The 22926-nt window shown below is 42.6% G+C and overlaps 1 protein-coding gene across 4 annotated transcripts in view; it reads left to right on the plus strand.

The window, feature by feature from the left end:
* Positions 1 to 646: 646 nt before the first annotated feature.
* Rap1gds1 (Rap1 GTPase-GDP dissociation stimulator 1) overlaps positions 647 to 22926 on the plus strand; it is a 131545-nt gene continuing 109265 nt past the window's right edge. For all 4 annotated transcript variants that reach the window (XM_085677637.2, XM_085677638.2, XM_085677639.2 and 1 more), the window contains exon 1: positions 647 to 799. In XM_085677637.2, the coding sequence (XP_085533763.1) occupies positions 796 to 799 (4 nt within the window). In that variant the 5' untranslated portion in view covers positions 647 to 795. The remainder of the gene's footprint in view (positions 800 to 22926) is intronic.

The raw sequence follows: 22926 nt of genomic DNA on the forward strand, positions 1-22926 counted from the left end.
GAGGGCCCGGTCCGACGACAGCCCGGTTAAAGGACTTTAGGCGCGCACTAGCCCAGGGAAGGCGGTGACCTTGCGGTCGCCTTCCGCTTGACCCGCTTTCCCGCCAGCCTTGCAGGACAGCCGGACGCGCCCCGGGGACACGAGCGCGGGCATCCGCGCCCGTGGGTTCTCCACCCGGCACGTGCTCGCCTGGGGCATCCGCTGCACGGCCCTGCACACTCCGGGCTGAGGCTCCTGCCTGCCGGGGGTGGAGGTGGGAGGGGGGGGTCTCTGCCCCCCACAACCTGGTGACTTTAGCCCGGCTCCGCCCTCCAGGCGACAGCAGTCAGGCAGCACGGCGCCGATGCGCAGACCCACGCCCCCCAGCGAGCTCAGAGCTCGCCGGCCGTGGGCAGGAGGCGACGCTGGTCTCACTGAGCATGCTCGGCGGGAAGGGCGGGGCGCTCGGCCGCGCGTTCGGAAGGGCGCTGCTCTGGAGGACTCGGCGGCGCCTCGGCGCCCGCCCGCCCGCACGGCTGCACGCTCTCTCCCTCGCTCGCTTGCTCGCAGCCGCGCCCGCCGCAGGCTGCGCCCGCCCCGCCCCACCCCGCCCCGCCCCGCCCCCCGCCGCTCGTCCCCGCCGCGGCCGCGCCGCCCGCAGCCGCAGCCGCTGCTCCTCCCCGGCGGCCGCCCCCCGCGGGTCCCTCCCTGGCTGCGGGAGACGCGGAGGTAGAGGGAGGACGCCGCCGCGCCGCCCGTCCGCCCGCTCGAGAACCCTTCTCCTCGCCCTGCCGCTCCTCGCTCTGGGGGAGGAACATGGGTAAGTCCTCCCCGCCGTCACCGCCTGACATTTTTTTTTTTTACCCCCTTTTTCCCCTTTCGGCGTGCTGCAGGCTGGTGGAGCATTTTCTCGTGCAAAGTTGCCGGCTGGCCACCGGTCGGTCGTCGGGGTGCCGGGCGGCGGCCCTCCCCGGGGAGCACGGGCGCACGCGAGGAGCCGGGCCGGCGGGGTCGCGCGCGGGGTGGGGTCGGCGGCCGGCACCCGCGCTTCCCCTCCTCCACGCCGGCTGCCGGTCGCCGGGCCGCGCGGGGCGTCCCCGGGGCTGGGAGGCCGCCGTGTCGCTGCGGCTGCAGGCTCGCTCCCACCACCGACCCGAGCACTTGGCGGAACTTCCTCCGCCGTGGGCGCGACCTCTCCCCAGCAGCCTGCCTGCAGCCGGCACCGGCGCGGGGCGAGCCGGCAAGTTGGTCGGGAGGGAGACTTCCAGCCGAGCGCGAGAGGGGACAGCCTCCCAGGCGGAGGTGGGGACCGACCGTGGGCCACGCGAGGCTGGCGGGAGCCGCTAGCTGTTGAATTTTGTGTTGGGTGACAGCGGTGTGCAAGGCTGGCTCCCGGGCTCGAGCGGTTTTCTTGATTTGCTTCTTCGGCTACAGTAGCTGGGAACTGTAAGACGTTGTTACACATTACGGAATTTACACGCTGGTTATTCTTTCCCGGCTCCCCCTGCCTAAATCTGCATAATCTGATTCTAGTTCCATTGTATTGAGTTAATCCCCAAGAGATTGCATATTTCAGAGCAATAAATGTTTAATAAACGGTATATATTTGATCCTGAAATTGTCATCAGCTAGATACTGCTTAGCTGTGTAGACTTCCAAAACACCTGATAATTCTGTCCTGTAATTAAGAGCGAAAAGTTTCCTTTGATAGTAAGAACTCAGATCCTCTTCCCAGTACAGGTTCCTCAGTTTGCTTCCACTCTTGTCTACCGTAATTTCCTCTTTTTCAAAGTGGCTTCCTTGGCGTCCCTCCACTGGGACGTTCTTTCCCCACTCCTGTGCAAGTTATTTATGAGTGTGCTCCTTTCATCTGCCAGGAGCGTGCTCAGCGCTTGTTCAGTGTTAGGCCCCGGCAATTCTGAACCCTCAAGGAAGTGTCTGAATCTACAAATGATGTGGTGCTGTGGTAGGGTTTCCCGGAAGAGCTAATGCCCGGAGCTTTGAGTCAGACCTTTTGACGGTTCCGTAGGAAGAAGGCAATTGGAGGAGGAGGTGGTGATTTGAATGGAAAAAAAAAAGCGAAAAACTATGACCCTGAATTTTATGTTCACTTGTTTTTCTTCTAATTGAATACTGCTGATACGTCAAACTTTTTTTTTGTAAAAACAGGATTATCCCATTTCTAGTCCCTTTCTCTAGGAGTAGAATTTTTTAATGAATGCTAATCCAGATTACGGATTAAAATCTGCATGTTCAAAGGATTTTAATTACAGGTACAGGTTTAGTGTAGGAAAAAGTCTTTTTTTTTTCAAGGTGAGATTTAGTTCAAACTCATTTTAACTAAGCCATCAAAATATCGAATCAATTTTTTTTTTTAAGTGGGGGAAATATCCAAGGTCTGTTGTAAACTAGGGAATAAAAACACTCAAGACAGATTAAATTATTTAATCATCTTAACTTCTTGAATGCTCTTGCTTGCTTAAAATTAAAGACATGAGAAAAAGCCAACTAGAAACCCATCTTATTTTGAAGCGCCTCAGACCCCCTCCCCCAACACTTGGAGTACCTTGTCAGGATTCGTTTTGTCACTCACGTCATCTCTAATGGCATTATTTGTATGTTTTGTACACTTAATCTTGAGTTTAAGAATTTTGTCTTAATTTTTGTATCTTTTCTAGCACTTTTCACATAGTAGGTGTTCAGTAAAATTTGGTCAAATTATTCGTAACACTGCCATTGACTTCCAGCTCTTGAACTTGAAAATACAGGCCTTGAACAAATACATGGATTGGTAGACACGGCTGTATAGATGAAGCTGGAGCAGAAAAGTCTAGTTGTAAGGCCTTTCATTAAAAAAAAATGGTTGTAGTGTCTTGGGAGTATGGGTTTTGAAGTCAACCTTAGGTAAGCGTTTCCTTCTGTATTGCTATTTCCAGTGGTTAAGATGTTTTTGTATGGTCAGGCCGTATATAAAATGATAAAACTTTGAAACCTTGGAAGATAATCTTTTTCATCTAAGTCAGTGAAGTTATAGCAACTCCTAAGATATACTAATTAATGGTAGGGGAATTACCTTTTAACTCTATCTTTTAAAGAATAAGATGTATTTATTTTAAAGATTTTTTTTTTTTTGTGGTCCTGGGGTTGAACCAGGACCTTGTGCGTGTTGAGCCCCAGGTGGAACCCTTAAAGGATATTTTTATGACAATGACTTTTCTCCATAAGAAACGAAGGCAATTTTCTTCGTAGCCCTGCAGATCACAGCTATTACTTTGTGTATATGTTATTATAACCCAATATTGATTGGCAATCAAGCCAATGAAGTGTACCGTGGGACGAGAACAATGAGTAAGACAGCCACACTTCGGGGTTCTTACAATCCTAGGAACTGTGTGGCCCACAAATAATGGTAATGGAAGTAAGTGTATGAGTAGCCGGTGCATTGGCACACATCTCTAGTCCCTCTTGGAGGACAGGCTGAGGCAGGAGGGTCAAGAGTTTGAAGTCAGCCTGACTGCTTAATAAAGAAGTTATCCTGTCTCACACAGCAACATAAAACCTTTGAGGAAATCTGCAAACGACACAGAGTATCTTTCTATATATCACAGAGGTGCTGGGGATACGGCGTTTTAAAGCTATGTTCTGTGAAGCAAAGGTTGGTTACTCTTCTAAAAGGTAGAAATGAGACTATTGACTAGGAAGAGGGGGATGACGTAGGTGAAATAGGTAGGGAATTTTGAAAAAGTTTCTAGGGTATGATTAAAAAGCCCCATTTAGCAAGAGGAAAATTACAGAAATCGTGGGTGACAGAAGTGAGAAAGTATTAGCAGTTTCTGAGCCGTGGTAGATGTTCAATGCTAAGCCAAAGAGTTGGGACTGTTGCTGTCACTTGGCCGTAATGGTAACTTCACAGTAGTGTCTCACACTCTCTGACATCCTCTTTTCTTAGGTCTCTTTGTCTTAGGATAGTACAATTTTTTTTTCTTTTGTAGTATCTGTCAACGGAGATTTTGGTTTAATGTTAGTTTTGGAGAGAGAAAAATCATTAAAATCAACAGTACGAGGTCTACCCTGATTATGAAACTTTATGATATTTCAAATTCAAGTTGGAAATAGACCCTGTAGCTCAGATGTCTTACATTCGCTCCTGTCTGTGTGGGATGGTTTTCCGGAGGCATTTTCTCCGTAACAAAGCAAGTTGGTGAGCTTTGTCTAAATGAATGGCCTACAAGGAAAACTCTTTCTGATGTGGGCTGAGATAGGGACTGTGCTCTAACTGCAGAGGGAGAGAATTCTTTTGGTGCATGCCACTTACACAGTATTGGTGCTTGAAGAATTCCTGGAATTAAGTCAAGGATAAGGATAGTGATGATGGGAGTGGGTAAGTTGGCCTACTCGCTGTGACTAGCAGTGTTTGCAAATTCCAGAGTTCTCTTGTGATCGGTTTTTCCCTGTTTTCTCAGAATGGCTTTAGATATCTCTTTAGATTCTCTCTCTCTCTCTCTCTCTCTCTCTCTCTCTCTCTCTCTCTATATATATATAATATGCAACTTTGTATCTACCAGATTATTAGACATCAGTGTATGAAAATTAATTGAAACTCATTTGAGTTCAGTATATAATTGGGATTTATTTTTAGTGACTACTGATTTCCTAATGTGATTAAATGGTATACTCACCACATAGAAGTAATAATTTCATGAACACAAATAATAGCAAAAAACATAATGATGATTTGCATAATATAAATACCTATTTTAATGTCTCATCTAAGTGCCTATTGATTAATTTTCAATGGTGATTTTAATAAATTTCATAAAAATTAGTGACCGTGCCTCCTGGGCCAGTGCAGGAGTCTTCAGAATACTGTAAGGCGGTGATCACCATGGCTGATGCCAGTTATGCTGCACTTCATATAATGTGAAAACCTTTCCAAGAGTTTAATAATTGGGTGACACTCCATATTTTATTGATTCAAAGAAATAATTTATCTAAGAGGATAGAACCTTCTAAGATCTTGATTTAAAAGTACTAGTTTTCAAATTTTAACTTGCTTAAGAATTGTTGGGAGAGCTTGTTAAAAAAATGACTGGGGCAGCCCACGCTTCTGATCCAGTAGGTTTGCACCGCGAGACCGTCTCAGGTGATGCTGTATTGGGAATAGCACCGGGCAGCTGATCCAGTAGGTTTGCACTGCTGAGACAGTCTCAGGTGATGCTGTATTGGAAATAGCACCGGGGCAGCCCACGCTTCTGATCCAGTAGGTTTTACCGCTGAGACAGTCTCAGGTGATGCTGTATTGGGAATAGCACCGGGCAGCCCACGCTTCTGATTCAGTAGGTTTGCGCGACGAGACAGTCTCAGGTGATGCTGTATTGGGAATAGCACCGGGCAGCTGATCCAGTAGGTTTGCACTGTTGAGACAGTCTGAGGTGATGCTGTATTGGGAATAGTACCCAGCATCCCACGCTTCTGATCCAGTAGGTTTGCACCGCAAGACAGTCTCAGGTGATAACTGTGTTGGGAATAGCACCGGGCAGCTGATCCAGTAGGTTTGCGCCACTGAAACAGTCTCAGGTGATGCTGTATTGGGAATAGTACCCAGCATCCCACGCTTCTGATCCAGTAGGTTTGCACTGTTGAGACAGTCTCTCTCAGGTGATGCTGTATTGGGAATAGCACCGGGCAGCTGATCCAGTAGGTTTGCGCCACTGAAACAGTCTCAGGTGATGCTGTATTGGGAATAGTACCCAGCATCCCACGCTTCTGATCCAGTAGGTTTGCACTGTTGAGACCGTCTCTCTCAGGTGATGCTGTATTGGGAATAGCACCCAGCATCCCACGCTTCTGATCCAGTAGGTTTGCACTGTTGAGACAGTCTCTCTCAGGTGATGCTGTATTGGGAATAGCACCCAGCATCCCACGCTTCTGATCCAGTAGGTTTGCACTGTTGAGACAGTCTCTCTCAGGTGATGCTGTATTGGGAATAGCACCCAGCATCCCACGCTTCTGATCCAGTAGGTTTGCACTGTTGAGACAGTCTCTCTCAGGTGATGCTGTATTGGGAATAGCACCGCCACGCAGGAGAGGCTGGCAGACTTTTTCTGTAAAAGGCCATATGGTAAGTGTTTTAGACTTGCAGGCCAGGAGGCAAAGTGAAGAGTGCTGACTGAGAAGAGAAATGCATGGTGAAAGAAGATAAACATCTGCAGCCTTTAGTGGGATTGAAAACCCAGCAGCATTGATTGAACACAGCTTGTATAGTACAAAGTGCGAAGAATGAATTGTGTTTAAGTATTGCATCACACTTAATTACGGTTCTAACTTATCGTCCTATCAGAATTGATCGTAGATCTTCACTCATTAATGCAGATCTCGAGAGCAGTTTTATGATTTTTGTCTTTGAAGTTTTTTTTTTTTTTTTTGCATAGATATTGCCAGTTACGTACAGTTTCCTTTCTTTCTTGTTTTGGATGTGTCGAGGGCCAATCACAGGGTCCTGTGCTCTACATATGTTCTTGAACATATTTCTTGTATGTGAGGCATTTTAAGACTTCTTCCCTGTTCTCCTGATACGTCTCAATTTGCATTCAGATTAACTGCTTCCAATTGAAAACTCAGTGGGAGCTCCTGGCGAGCTTGGGCAAAGCTGCAGCTGTAGTTTGAGCTCGGAAAATCTACCTGTTACATTTTGTGTCTCCTTGGGGGTCTTGCAGGTCTTGGTTAATGGCTGACAACACAGGAGCTGCGCTAAAGACATCAGTTGCTACTTCTGATTTAAGAAGTGTCCAAGAAGGTTTTACTGTAATGTAAATTTCTCATATCAGTTTTACATTGACTTCGACATGAGACACATTAAGAAACATCAAATCTGAAAGGAAATTAAGTTTCAAAGACGTGGGTTTGGGCTAGTTATCTTTCTTCCTTCCTTCCTTCCTTCCTTCCTTCCTTTTGTCCTTCCTCCCATCCATCCTGTCTTTGCTATTTGAAATGAGCATTTACTTTTTGTTCGGATCATCTCCTGTGCCTGATTTTTTTTTTAATTAAATGCCAGTTCGCTAGACTTTCTTATGGTAAAGCAAGTTGACAGTTTTCAATTTCTTCTTTGATAGAGATGGACAGAACCGCCAGTGGGTTCATTGAATCTGTAGGTGCAAATTAAGTTCCCTACTTGTGGTACAGTCAAATGATTCACTGGATTAACTGCTTTTCTCCCCAAAAACCTGTTAGTGAAGAACAGTCAGCTTCAAAGAGAGTATGTTATAAAACATAGTTTGTAAGTTAACTAAAGTAGCCTCTTTGTCTTCCAGCTAGTTGTAACACATCTTACTAGACTCTGTTTCAGGGTGTACAGGATTAGCATATTCTAAGCTTTGAAAATTCTCTTTCGTATCATTGTTCTATGTAAAAACTTTATTGCATTAAAATCTTAAGTAGTTGGGGATTGACTTTTTGGGAAAAGAAAAGAAAACAAGCAAACAAGCAGAAACCAACTGATAATAGGTAACTTACCATGAGCTGGGAAGAATTCCCTCAAAACCTTATGGTTTAGTTTTCAGTTGCGATTTGCTGTTATTCCAGTTGCCTGTTGATAGCAGTACAAGCTCTTGCCCCCACGCCCTGCTTTTTAGGACGTTGGTGATCGAGCTCAGGTCTTGAGTTTTGCAAGTCAAGCACATTGCCAGCTGAACGTGTTCCTGTTGCATTGACTTTTCTTGGGGAGGCACAAAGGAACAGCTAATCACCCCAGACTGATATCCAGGGTATGCCAAAGGTCAACTTGGTCAGACCCCTGAGTTTGTAGGGCTTACAGGTTGAAGACTTACAGTAGCCATGCATGAGTCCTTCCCTGTCCCCCAACAGCTGCATCACCTGCATCACTGCCAAATCCACCCTATCATCACGGCTACAACATGGAAGCGGCATCATAGGGTCCTGCTTTCAGTTAAGCCTCTATCCTTTATACTCCTGTCATCTGAATCTCGGGTGACTTCTGACTCCCTACGGAGTCCCAACAGCACTAATGCCATCACTAGTACCATAGACCTGCCTAGCACTGTGTTGTTCTGTTCACGTTGCCATAGCTACCAGGGGGCAAAGCCCAGGATGGACTCCTGCTATGGCTAGGGAAAAAAAACTGCCGTAAAGCACCTCCCCAGACCCTAAGAGGCTATTTATTCTTCCATAAGTATCTTGAGATTTGGTTGCTGCAGTCAAATATAATTAACTCACCATGGGTAAGTAATTTTTCTTGCCTGAGTAAGAAATGTGCCACTTGGAGACTAACTTGGTTTGCATCCTGATTTTCATGAGGAAATTCTGCTGTGACAAGATATTTTGTTATCATCATCTCTTTGATTATTGCTATCCTGTGCATTGGGGATGTGATGAATATTTAGTCTGGTGATATTGATGTATACTGTATTTTTCTAGTATAGCTACAGCGTTAGTGTATAATTATGATTTGCCATCCATGCACTGACATGATAATCTGCGTAATACTAAATTTCTTGAAAGCTTAATATTAGAAGGTCAGATGGTCCTCAAGCTGCAGGGTGCTCATACTGAACGATAACTCTGTTGTAAGTAGAAAATGCAGTAAGTTAATACTTCTAGTCCAGCTTACCTACAGAATACTATGGTAACCCAGTAAACTATAAACTACCTCTTATTTAGCTTTAAGTCCATGGTACTGAAAATTAGTATTGTACTAATGTTCACTGACATGGGAACAAATCAAAATTCACTGTGTGGTTTATTCCCCAATATGTATTTCTTTTACCTCATCCTAATGTTAAAACATAGAAATTGAAGCCTATCTATAAACTTCTTGATTTGACATGCTGGTCAAAATGAAATGGTGACTTCTTTTTGTTTTGTTTTGTTTTTGTTTTTTGAGACAGGGTTTCTCTGTAGCTTTGGAGCCTGTCCTGGAACTAGCTCTTGAATACCAGGCTGGCCTCGAACTCACAGAGATCCACCTGCCTCTGCCTCCCCAGTGCTGGGATTAAAGGCGTGTGCCACCACCGCCCGGCGAAATGTTGACTTCTTAAGTACTCTGAAAATGTGGCTTCACTGAACATGCATTCCTAAAGGACAACTGATTAGTATTGAGTGGAGACTCCTTCACTAAGGCTGTGTGGTGAAAGGCTGATATAATAGAGTCATTTAAGGAATCAAATTAATGTCAAACTCTATGAAGTTTTCATCATATTTTGTATCCTGCAAAATTGACTATTCAGAGTTGACTTATGAAGTTATATGTATTCGTAGTATGTGGGGTTTCTATTACTGCTTCTAAATTACAAAAGATTTGATTGCATTAAAATGGGGTATGGTTGAACGTACTTCATTTTGAAAATTAATAAATTTAAAATTAAGAAGCTATGAAAATTAAGTCATACAACTAGCCAATAGCATAGCTGTGATATATAGTTGTGAGCTATAATTAAGCTGAATTTTCAATTGATCAGAATAATTCAGAGGAAGAAAAGATTTATTCTTGGCTTTTTCATAAGCTGTAGTATAGAGGTTTGAAGAGAAGATTCAGTGTTTAAGTATACTTTCTGCTCTTGGAGAAGACTCAATGAGGTTTTCAGCACCCACACAGTGGTTCATTACTATCAATGAACTATCCGTTATAGCGGATCCAGTGACCTCTTCTATGAGAACCAGGGATGCACATGGTACATCCATGTCCATCATGTGTACCATGGACATGGTAATATGTTCTTCTAGACAAGACATCATACACATAAAATAAGTCTTAAACAAAATGAAATTTAAAATGACATCTATAGTATAACCCTTGACAAGTTACTTGAATTCTTTATATACTTATTTTATTTATGCCATAAAAATACTATCACTATTGAATAAGAACCAAATAGATTAGAAATGAAAATGGAAAGCAGTGGCGCTTGTTTCAGAGCAACTGTGACACATTGTAACACATTGTAACACACTGTAACACTTTGTAACACATTATAACACGCTGTAATACATTGTAACATATTGTGACACACAGTAACACATTGTAACCCAGGGACCTCCAAGCTGAAGCACCTGATGAGAGCTTCATTATCTCAGACCAAGTGCTGCCGTATCCTTCCTTTATTTTTGGCCTTTGAGCATTAATTTTATTTTCTAGGGAAAATAATGAGATCATCAGAGTGTAATAGAACTATTAGATTGTTTCTAAGGAGTATTATTTTATTATGTTTTACGAAGATTTCTCTAACATATAAGACTTAACATAAAATTGTTACCTACAGGAGAACTACATAACAATAATATGATCAGGTTACTCACGCTGTTATTTTTAAGTTACAGGAAAAGACTTACACAGATTATTTACAATAATCTCAAATAACTAATAAGTTCTCTTCACTTGTGCTGGGATTTTTTAATAGAACAGACAAGCAAATGTGATTCATTGTACGTCCACACTGTGAAAACTGTGAGAAATGCACACTATCTTAGGTGTTCTGAAACAAGAACTTTGTCATGTTGTAGAAAACTATTTGCTGGACATCTTGGAAAATATTCTTATTTGAAAATTCACTAAGTTGTTTCTACTAATTATTACAAGCAAAGCCGAAAGCTGATGAGCATAGCTCCATAGAAATGCGGGTGCCGACTGACCCTCATAAAATTGGAAGATAGGCTTGGTTCAAAATATAATGAGAACAAATAAAAATTTTATGTGAACTGATAAATTTCCTTTTACCTGCAGAAATTCAGTTTTTGGGAAGATTATGATGTTAAGCTACAAGAAAGTTCACAGCTGTCCACTGAGCTGCGCTTCTGGCTTTGACATGGTTTGTGCAGGCACAGTCAGTCAAATCAGAAGAAGACAGCATTGCCAGTGTAGGTGTTAACAGAAGGTGACAGAGCAAGGAGGGCACACAACTATTCTCCACCTTTGCAGAAGCTTGACCTCTAACTGTAGACAAAGAGTAATGGAAAGAGATGAATAATAGAGACAGATAAGGCCATGGCCTGGAATCCTCAGAGGAAACACAGACTCCGAGAATTGAAACAATGGCAGATCCCAGATTTCAGCACCCAGTGCACATTCTCCGGCACATATATGTGTCTATTCCGTGCAAGGATCTATACTTTTCCTAGAAATTAATTCCTTTATGAGCTGAGCACCTATAAAAGCTGAGTGGAGTGTCTCTTAGGCATCCCTCTTGATACTATGGCAGACACGGTCCCTAGCCATTTTATTCTTTGTTTTGTTTTTAATTACAAATTCAGACATGTGGACAGTTGTTACCTAGTACAACTGGTTAATTTGGTTGGAGAAATTTTCATTCTTTAGGAACTTCCGTTTACATAAAGAAGCCTACAGAAAGTCCTTGTATTTGCACAGTTCTGGTCTGCTTAGAGTGAGTTTCATTCATCTGTACGAAGTGCTAACTGCCTGGGCAGAAGAGGGGCCAGAGCTTCGATTCATCCAGCGTTGGTCCACACTCTGGCCATGTTATCCCACTTCTGCATTCAACTTGGTTGACAATACTTCCTTTCTAGGAAAGCTGCAGTTATTTCATAAGATGTGTGGATGAGAACGTCCGTTTCCAAAACTGAAAGTATAATCACATTTGGAAAACTTGATCTTGTATGTTTATTGTGCTTACATAACCATGCAGTGAACATTGCTATTATAACAGATTATATTTTTGAAAGATGGCCATAATAATTTTCTGCCCCACATAATTGTCTATAGCTTGCAATCCCATTTGAGAGTCAGGGTCTACTCCTTCTGTAGAATCTTAACATGCTGGTGACTTGGTTTTGATCTGTTGAATACAGAATTCAGCAGGAGTGTTACACTGTGTGACTTTCTTGTCCCAGTCATAAAAGTTACTGTTGCTTGTTTGTTGCAACACTGGTCTGTCTGCAGCCCTGAGAAGTCTGCATGCCCAAGGCTGCCAGGGTAGTGGGCAGTGAATGAGGCCTTGTGGGGAAGTGTTAGTGTTGGGGTTAGGCAGGCAGTCCTGGTGCACAAGCCCTTCCTGGCCAGACTCAGACCTGTAAGCACATGACCCTTTGCATGGTTGAGATGGTGTTTCAGATCCAGCCTTTGGGGTACTTCAGAGTCACCCCGAGTCATCTCTAAGACTCGACACAGAAAGTCTGAGCTTTGTAGGGAAGATAAGCAATCCGCAGTGTGTTCGTGCACATTCCTGTCTCACAAGGGTCTGTCTGTGTGGGTAACATAATGTCTCTTGTTCAGACCAGTAAGTTTGTTGTGACTTGTTGAATGGTGGTAATTGGAGCGTTTCCTCAGTAAGAAACAGACTGATACTAAAATTCATCATAGAAGTAAACAAATGTTCCTGTGTTTTTTCTGTAATTTCACATGTGAATAACTTGATAGAAAATTTTCCCAGGAAGTCCTGGTAACTGTACGGCAGAGTATTATTTCACTCAGTAGTTATCGCCATCTTCCAAAATAATGATAAGCAAGTAACTAGGGTGTAACTGGAGGTTTCTCTTCTGCCCCCCAGTTTCCGAATACCCACTATGAGGCTTAATATTATTTGCAAACTGTTTGGCCTATTAGCCCAGATTTATTATTAACCAGCTCTTACAACTTAAATTAATCCATTTCTATTAATCTATATAGTGCCATACGGCCATGGCGTTACCTCACATCTTGCTTCTCTAGCGGCTGCTGGCGTCTCACCTTCTTTTTTCCTGTATCTTTTCTTGGATTTCCGGCTTGGCTTTATTATTCCTGGCTATTGGCCAAATCAGATTCTTTGTTAACCAATGCTAATAAAACATATTCACAGCATACAGAAAGTTATCCCATGTTACAAGCGATTAACAATAGTCATTTTTAGCATTTAGTTGCTTCAGAAGAAGGTGTGTATGTGTACTGTGTACATGGGCATAGAGTGCTTCTGGGAGGATACATGAGAAGTACTAACACAAGTTGCTTATGGGAATAAACTGGGATATGTATAAGGAATGCTCATTGAAGTAAAAATTTTAAAAAATGATCTCTGTATTATGAAAATGGGGAGAGCTATGTTGTGTTCATCTTTGTGTCTTTAGCATTGAGTGTGATGTTTAGTGACTGGGCATCTAGTTCATAGTAGAATGAAAAGAAGGTTGATATTATCTTAATTTTTGATTGCCTTATGCATAACATGTTTAGTCCTTCCTCACATAGCTCCTCAATTCTCAAGAAGGCTATTTATAATCTGTATTTGTCCACGTCCAGTTGGAAGATGAACCACAGAATGATTGTTAGATAGATGGATGGATGGATGGATGGATGGATGGATGGATGGATGGATGGATGGATAGATAGATAGATAGATAGATAGATAGATAGATACTGTTGTGTGATTTTGATACTTTTAGCCAATGACTTTTGGGGTTTATGAATTCTAGGGTGTGGTCTTGTCTGCAGAAGTGACAACTTGTAATTTTAGGGAGAGGGGCTTGCCTTCTCTTGCTCCTGCACTCTCTTGGGTGGTTGGAGTGGAGCAGGTAAATTGCTCTTCACCCCTGGACAGAACGACTGGACAAAGGCAGCTGGCTCAGCAGCAGCGTCTAAATCGTTCTGTATCAGTGAGTGTTTGCCCCTGTTTTATACCTCAATAAATCCTTGAGAACACTTAACAGAGTCTCAACAGACTCTCATGGCATCTCATGGCAAGATATTGTAGCAGGAAACATGAAATCTAAGTTTGAAAACATAGCTTATTGCTCAGAGCATTTTAAAAATATTTTGGTTCATGTTTGCATGTATGTTTGTGTGCCCAGTGCCAGGTCAAGGGTATCAGATCTCCTGGAACTGGAGCTACAGATGGTTGTTAGCCACCATGTGGATACTGGGAATTGAACCAGAGTCCACTGAAAGAGCAGCCAGTGCTCTAACCACTAAGCTATCTCTCCAGCCCCTGCTCAGAGCATATTAGTGCTTGCTCTTTAAGCCCAAATCTCAGTTGGGTGGTGTGATTAAGAACCTGGTACTATTTACGCGTGGAAGAGTGCACTGTGGAAGAACCCTAAACCTAAGAAGATGCCAAAGGCTTGTGTACGGTGCCAGCCAATAAATATACACACGTATCTTTATCCATTACATAAATCTTCCCTTGAAAAGATATATTGCCTTAAAGACAAGTTAGAAACAGAGCTCCACAAAGAAGAGGCTAATATGCAGTCATAGAGTATCTCCAGAGAGGGAACCCGACTTTATTGTACCCTGCCTTTTTTTTTTTTCTCCAGTAATTACTGTGGTACAGAATTGCCAAGAATAGAGGAAATTATCACTTCCAGACAGTAATTTTTTAGGTTGTGTGTGTGTGTGGTGCATACATGTGTATATGCTTATGGAGGTCAGTGGACAACCTCTGGTAGTACCCTGAAAGCCATTGTCCACCTCCACTGAGATAGGGTTTCCCGTTGGTCTGGAGTTCATCAATTAGGCCAGACTGGCTAGCCTGCAATGCTGAGATCCTACTGGCTCTACCTTTCAACTCTAGGATTAGAGCTCCAAACAGCCGGACATTTTCACGTCGTTTCTAAGGACTGAACTCATGTGCTCACGTTATGAGGTAAAGAACTGTGCCAGCTGAGCTGCTTTCTTTCTCAGCTGAGCACACAGTAAATTAAACAGAATATTAATGATTGATAAATTAGTGAGCAGTGGTAGACCAGGGAACTCTCAAGGGCAAGGTAGACCCAAGAAAAGGTATTCAAGGGAGGAGAAAGCAGATTTTCTTTGAAATACTAAATTTCATTGTTCTAACCTTTCTCTCTGGTCATGAGGTCAGACCCAGAGCCCCGCATATATTAAACTTGTATATGCTTCCACTAAGCTACAGTCCCAGGTGTCTGCCTTCTGAGTAGCAGTTCAATTGAGTTTACAGGCCAAGGCTGATCCGTGGTCACCTGGCCTGAAAGAGCAACTCTGAAGAAAAGGAGGCAGACAGTGCTGGGCTGAGCGCACAGAGAATTTCAGCAGAAAGTGAGGAACTGGGAGGCAGTGCTAGAACCTGGAGCTAGAGAAGCATTCTGCAGGAAGCCAAACTCTTCTGTGAGACAGGGCCTCCAGCGTCTGTATGTAAGGGAATGCAGAGGCAGCGCCAAAAACCCTGGCCCGACCTGATGGTCAGGTGGACTGTCGAGGACGCTATTGTGCAGAACTGAATGAGTTCCAGGAGAAGCAGGGGATACGTGGGAAAAGCCATTACTTCCAGGCATTTGACACTGGAAAAAAAATTTCTCTAACCTCTGCCTGCTTCCTGCCTGCCTGCCTGCCTTCCTTCTTTCCTTCCTTCCTTCCTTCCTTCCTTCCTTCCTTCCTTTCTGACACAGAGTCTCATTGAATTCTTGAGTCCTTGATTCCTTCCTTCCTTCCTTCCTTTCTGACACAGAGTCTCATTGAATTCTTGAGTCCTTGATTCAGCTAACCTGGCTGGCCAGAGAGCTCCAGGGATCTGCTCCTGCATCTGCCCCCATCCCCAGCACTTACAGAAGCACCCTCAGGTTCCCATGCTCCTGTCTATGGCTTGAGCCCTCTTTTCAGTCCTCCCTCTCTCTCTAGCTTGGTGTTTGTAGGTCAGGCTGAAGGTGAACTTGCATATGAAGGTTTTATTCTTTTGTTTTAAACATGTTGATGTATTAGTGTTTTTAATCAGTCATACATTCTGTTTTCTTTGTAAACTTAAGAGTTTGTCTGAATCTGTTGTATGGTTTTCCCGTGCTGTCAGACATATCCTAGAATCTGGGGCAGAACTTAGAGGTAGGATATCGTTTACACTTGAACCTTAAGCACCAGGAATCAACAATGCATCATAAGCAGGCACTTGAGTTGATGCTGAAGGAGTTGATGCTCGCAGCCTCAGTATTAAGTCTAAACCTGTGTACTAACTTCAGGAGCCAAGTGGAGTGTGAGAGTTAAGAAAAAAAATAAGATGGAACCTTAGATGGGAAACACAGGCTAATAAACTGCTGAGACATTGTTCTGAGAGAATCCTAGAGAGAGTGCTGGTATCATGAGGTCTTAGGTGGTCTCGCAGGCATCATAGGTGTAAGAAACTGTAGCAGGGGTATTTTATTTTTTGTGTTTATACAACTCAGAAGTGAGGTTTGTAAGTACAAGTACGTTCTTCCCATTCGGTGTCTTCCAGAACTTTTCCTTTGTGTGGAGGTTATTTCAGCAATTCATTAATTAATTAATTCACAGCAACCTGGTAATGGCAGGTTTTTACCAACATTGTTCCAGAATGGTTCTTGGCTTTCTTTTAAAGAGTTCAACATGCTTTGTTAATTTATCTGCATTGATTTTTCTCCATTGCCTTATGTAACGTCCTGGTTATTGACCACTATTTGAGATGGAACCTATAGTAAGACTTTTCATTTAGGTGCCTGTGGAGAAAACATCACCCCAAGAACTTTTCTTGTTCAGTTCTTAAAGAATTAAGCTTGGATCTTACTGTGACTTGTTCTGTGACTAAATACAAAGATAATGTATTAATTTGTAATTTCTATCATGTTGTATGCTAAAACCATATTTGACAGTGTAAAACAGGAAGCAGTTCTTGAGCTCTCGGTGGATGTGAAATAAAAATGAACTGTGCCCTGCTCTTAAGCATTAAAGTTCAGCATTGAAATCATGGAGATTGGCTGACTCTCTTGGCTCTCAGCTTAAACTCGACTCTAGTAAGACAGCAGGATTTCTCTGCACTGCTTCAGAACGGATGAGACCTGGGCTGTAGCTCAGTGTTGGAACGTTTACTTAGGGTAGATTGAACTCACAGCCCTCAGCCACAGCCTGAAAGAAGGTAGCAGGGAAGGCGGAGAGGGGAAGGGGGTCATTGCTCAGAATGATTTTTATAAGAAAGATTACTCATAAAGTTTTGTACCAGCTTTCTGAAATAACAAGAGAAGCAACCCCACAGTGATAGGAAGTCATTACTTTTGTCATAATAAAAACATTTCTTAGTCAAGGCAATTTACATCATAATTTGTAACAAGATGTAAGTACAGGAAAGAGAAAGATTAATGTTACGTTGTCAGTCTCTTACATTTTTACTTGGAAGAGTAATGTGAAAATGTTTCAATTTCCTGTCCAATAAAAAAATCCACCAATAAAGTTTTATATACACAAAAGTATAAAACTAAGGCAATGGAAAAAAACCCACAAAATTGGAATTGTATGAATCTTTGCAAAAATAATTTTCTGAATCGGTTTGCTAACTTAGGAAATTACCTGAGTTTCTAATTCATCCCTGTTTTAGAAGTTGACTAAATTCACGTGGTCTTATTTTGTATGAAGTCAGCTTTGAGTGCAGTGGAAGAGGCAGGTGATGGGCGAGGTGCAGTTACAGCTAGTCTGTGGGATGAGGAGCTTCCACCCTGTGGGTAAAGAACAGACTCATTAGTCGCTTTTCTACTCGCTGTCTTCAGACAACTGGCAGAGAGCAGCTTCGGGAATGAAGACTGGGTTTTGCACTGTTTGAGAGCCCAGCCCATCACTGCAGGGAGGTCAGGGTGGCCGGGACTGGAGGCAGCTGAGTGGAATGAAGGCAAGTGTTCAGCTCACCCCATCCCCCACCACCACTGATGCTGCCCTACCCACCCCTGCCATGACCCCCACCTCCCTATACCCATCTCCCACCAGCACCCACCCCTGCCACCACCATCACCCCCACTCCACCCGTTTCCCACCCCTGCTACCTTCTTGTATTATTTTTTGAGACAGGGTCTCTCTCCATAGCCGTGGCTGGCCTGGAGCTCACAGCCTTATGTTTGATTGACTGGCCTTTCTTTCATTTGGTCCTAGACCCCAGCCCATGGGACAGTGCTGCTCACGTTCATGTTAGTCTTCTCTCTTCAGTTAGACGTTACTGGAAATGTACTCTAGGCACACCCTTGTGTTCAAATGATTTTAACTCCTGTCAGGTTGACGATCGAGGTTAATCTTGATCAAGTGGACAAGTGTTGAGTAGAAGCAGGGTTTTGGTGTTACTGCCGCTGGTAGGCCATATTGGGAACAAGCTCTTATATGTGTATAGGTATACTATATACTAGGGCTATAATACACCACTGAAAGAGTGTGTAGTTTATGAAGTTTAGAGTTTGCATTAAATGGAATAGCTTATTTTTTCTTCACACATAGCATTCCTACTTTGTAAATGCTATTTGAATGTCCTCCAAGTAATGCAATATGCACTTTGCATAGTAATTTCTATCCAGATTCATCTTTTCCACATCATGTATTTGTGCTTATGAGGCATATTTAATATTTATTTATATTCCCGTTAGACCATGCTTCTGTGGGACAATGTCATAAGAACTAATTGAAAGAAAATGGCTCCCTATATATTACCTTCTTTAATATTCAAGGTTTTTCTGCGACTCAATAATAATTCTGAAAGTAGTGGCAAATTAGTATCTTTTAGCTATTGTTTCTGAGTTCTTAGTTGTGTGTGTGGATGTGGGTGTATGGTGTGTTTAAACTAGCTGACATTTTGACAAATACCTGTAGTAGCCATAGCAATTAGAAATGATTTTTCTACTAACTTTTTTGGCTCACTAGGAAGTAAGCTCTTGCTTTGTTTGTTCACTTACCTCTCCCATCCTGAGACTCATGAAAGGAGGCAGCAGTGTTAGAAACGTGTGCTGGCTGGTTTTATGTCCACCTGACATGAGCTGGAGTCATCAGAGAGGAGGGAGCCTCAACTGAGAAAAATGACGCCAAAAGATCAGGCTATAGGCAAGCCTGGGGCAGTTTTTTAGTTAGTGATTAAAGGGGAGGTCCCATCCTGTTAGGACTGGGGCCATCTCTGGGCGGGTGGACCTGGGTTCTGTAAGAAAGCAGGCTGAGCAAGTCAGTAAGCAGCCCTCCTCAGCGGCCTCTGCCTCCAGATCCTGCCCTGCTTGAGTTCCTGAGCAGGCTTCCTTGATGACGAACAGTGATGCAGAAGTGAAGCGGAGTAAACTCTTTTCTCCCCAAGTTGCTTTTTATTATGGTGTTTCATCGTCACAGCAGTAGAAATCCTAAGTCAGCTCAAGGGGGAGTTTTCTGCGTTAAACAACCTCGCAGTTCAGTTAGTAGACCATTGACATGATTGTTGGGACTATTTTCCCACTTGTTAAAAACATCAGAAGAAAAGGGAGACCATGATTTGCTGATGTAATTCTGTGTATAGACAACTGAGGAAACTTAAAGACAAACCACTACTAATCACAGAATTTGCTCGGTGACTGCATATGTGATCTTTTTGATGGGATCATTTTTACACAGTAGCTTGTTTATTGTCTAGGCATGTTTACCCGTAGAAATGGGAACATTACATAATTCTCATTCATAATACATTTGTTGGAAGGAGTAGAGATGTCACTGTATTGTAGAGCGCCCACCTAGCATACAGGAGGCGCAGGGTTTGGTCCACTTCTGCAGAAGAGGCTACAATATGGCTAAAATATGTATGTCACAGGATCTGAATTAAAATAGTCAGTTTTACTGAGAGTTCCAAAACAAGGTCTGGATAAAATCAGGTAAGTTCATGCTGTAGAAAGGCAGGCTTAATAACTAACATGTGGGTGTTCCTAAAGTAAAGATAGTTTGTGTGTTCTAATCAGAGAAACCAGGGAATTTTAATTCATTTACTTGCTCATTTAGTTCTTGAGTCATTCACTATAGAATATATGCTTGTAGTGATAAGTGGATTTTAAAAATCTGACCATGTGAAAAAGCTGAAAAATGGGCAGTAACTTACGAGCTACCGCAAGATGGGACAGAGTCAGTGTAATTATATCAAGATAGTTAGAAACAAGAGACTTCAGAAATAATTGTGTATGTAACAGACAGGTGATTATTTAATTCATTAAGGAAAGAATAAAATATTAAAGCAATCAACATAAGAATAGACATCAATCTTAGAACATATGAAAAATGAATTCCATTGAATTAAAGACCTAAGTGAAGAGGCTGGTGGAATGACTCAGCAGTTAAGAGCATTGGCTGCTCCTCTAGAGGACCTGAGGTTGATTCCCAGCACCTACCTTTGTGGCTCACAGACTTCTATAACTTCAGTCCTAGGGAGTCTGATGACCTCTTCTGGCCTCCATGAGTATTGCGTACACATGGAGGGTACAGACAACATTCATACACATAAAATAAAAATAAATCTCAAGAACTGAAAAAAAGAGACATAAGTTAAAACTGAAAGTCATAGTATGAAAAGATAATCAAGGCATTTGCTTGGAGTCCAAGGCTCTGATTCAAGGACTGCATTCTTTTTATTATCTGTCTGTCTGTCTATCATCTATCTATCTATCTATCTATCTATCTATCTATCTATCTATCTATCTATCTATTTTTGATTTTTCAAAATAGGATTTCTCTGTAGCTTTGGAGCCTATCCTGGAACTACGTCTTGCAGACCAGACTGGCCTGGAACTCAGAGGTCCGCCTGCCTCTGCCTCCCAAGTGCTGGGATTAAAGGCATGCACCACCACTGCCAGGCTCTTTTTCTAAACTGTTAATAAACACTCTCCAGTCCACTGTACGGCACCTTGCTTGTTGTGGTTAATGCACTATACTTGCCAGTTAGCATAAAGGAAGCGCACACTGAACATTCATTACTTGGGCAAAAAAAAGAAATACATTCTTTCCAGAAAGCTGTGTAGTTACTGACTTTTGTCTCACGTACTTACGAGTTACAGTGTGCTGATAGAAAAGGAAAGGCAGTGATGCCTGGAAATGCTTGCTGTGTGCTCCACATTACCAGAAATAGCATCCTGTGTTTTAAAATGAGACCAACAAGGTCAATTTAAGAATTTGGAGGATTGATCTTTTTGTTTTAAGATTTTATTTTTAATTACATGTGCATGTTTGCCCTGGAGACCAGGAAAGGATGTCAGATCTCTTGAAGCTGGAGTTAAAAGTGGTTTGAACCACTAGATATGGGTGCTGAGAACTGAACTAGATCCTCTCAAGAATAGCAAGCAGTTGGACATTGACTCTTTCTCTTCAGCTCCTTTTTTTTTTTTTTTTTTTTTTTTTTTACTTATGTGTGCAATGCTATAAAGGTGTCAGATTGTCCAGGGGCTGGATTTACATACATTTATGAGCTGCCATGTGTGTGATGGGAATTGAACCTGGGTCCTCTGGAAGAGCAGTCAGTGCTCTTTCCACCCAGCTATCTCTCCAGCCCCCCTTGTTTTGCTTTTTTGAGTTTCATGGAGATCTCACTATGTATCAGACAGGTTGGTATGAAACTCAGTCTTCCCGCCCCAGCCGTCCAAATGCTGGTTATAGGTATATATATCACTGCTTCCAGCCCAATTGATACATTTGAAGATACAAAGTATTTAATTAAACTGCACATAGAACAATCCACATGTTTAAGAACTCTTAATTAAGCCCAAGTGTGGTGGTGCATACCTCTAATTCCAGCACTCAGGAGACAGGCAGATTGATCTCTGTGAGTTCTAGGCCAGTTGGGTCTACATAGGAGTGACTCCGTCTCCAAAAAAAAAGAAACAGAGAAAGAAAAGAAAAAATACTATTTTTCATCCAGAGCAGAGGCTCTCAACCTGTGGGTTGTGACTGCCTATGGAGTTTGCGTAGCAGCTATTTTGCATATCAGATATTTGCATTATGATTAGTCCAGTAGCAAAATTGCACTTATGAAGTAGCAATGAAAATAATCTTATGGTTGGGGTCACCACAAAATAAAGGAACTGTATTAAAGGATCCAAGCATTAGGAAAGTTGGGAATCACTGATTCAGAGGCAGCTGAAGCTATGCTACATTTCGGCATTTTAAATAAATTCAGATCAATACTTAAAGAAATCTTACTGTGGATCCATTTCTAAGACAGTGTTAAAATGTCTCACATCTTGATTTAAGTAATTATTATATGAACACATTTATCAAAACTCACCTAATAGTAATTTAAAATCTGTACATTTGAGTACATGTGAATTATCTCTCAATTTTAAAAGCATATATTGGAAAATAAAAATGATTAGGCTAACGGCTTTTTTCCTCCTGGCCTCAGGCCTCCTAATGGAGCATCATCTATCACAGTGACACCTCCGGCCTTCTCTGCCTCACTGGGCAGCCACCTCCGTCCCCTTCATTCCCTGCACAGGAATAACTGATGAGATTAATATACTGAGAGGAGCCAGGGACAGCAGGTGCTGTGCAGTTGTAGGCCCAGCTACCTGGAGGCTAAGATGAGAGGGTCACATGTTCCCAGGCGGTCAAGACACCAGCCTGGGTAATACAGTCAGAGTCCAGTCCAGTAGCTAGTTAGCTAACCAGAGTGGATGGGAACACTTCTGCCTCCTTTGTGGTCTTTTTTGTTTGTTCGTTTTGTTTTTCAAGACAGGGTTTCTCTGTTTAACAGCCCTGGCTGTCCAAGAACTCTGTAGACCAGGCTGGCCTAGAACTCACTGCCTTGTCGGATTGCTGGGACTAAAGGTGTGTGCCGCTACCACCTGGCTTATCCCTTTTGTGGCCTTAATCTTTTGGAAAAGGTAACAACATTTTTACTTCTCCAAATTTTTGGTTGCCCACCTTTGACAAATACAGGAAATATAAAATTCAGCAGTGCGGTTCCTAACAAGTCCATGTGACAGCAGGAGTCAGTAAATTTTATCAGTTTAAAATTTCATGTGAACCCATGGCATATGTCTCTAGAGGTTCTGTCTCAGTAGGAAACAGAGGGCAGTATTTTTAGACTCTTTCATATACACTATGATAAGAAATCTCAGGTAGGAATCTTTACCATACAAATTACTGTTCTTGGAAATTCCATTTAAACCATATTTTGTACTACTGATAATTCAACACAGTGCAACTGTGCAGTGAAAATGTCTCCATCTCCCATTGCTGATGTGTATTGTAATAAGAAGGAAATGGACAAACCCCTCAGTAAGCAGAAGTATTTTTTTTTACATTTT

This window comes from Myodes glareolus, chromosome 17 (genome assembly GCF_982192425.1).
Source record: "Myodes glareolus chromosome 17, mMyoGla1.1, whole genome shotgun sequence".
Taxonomy (NCBI): Eukaryota; Metazoa; Chordata; class Mammalia; order Rodentia; family Cricetidae; genus Myodes; species Myodes glareolus.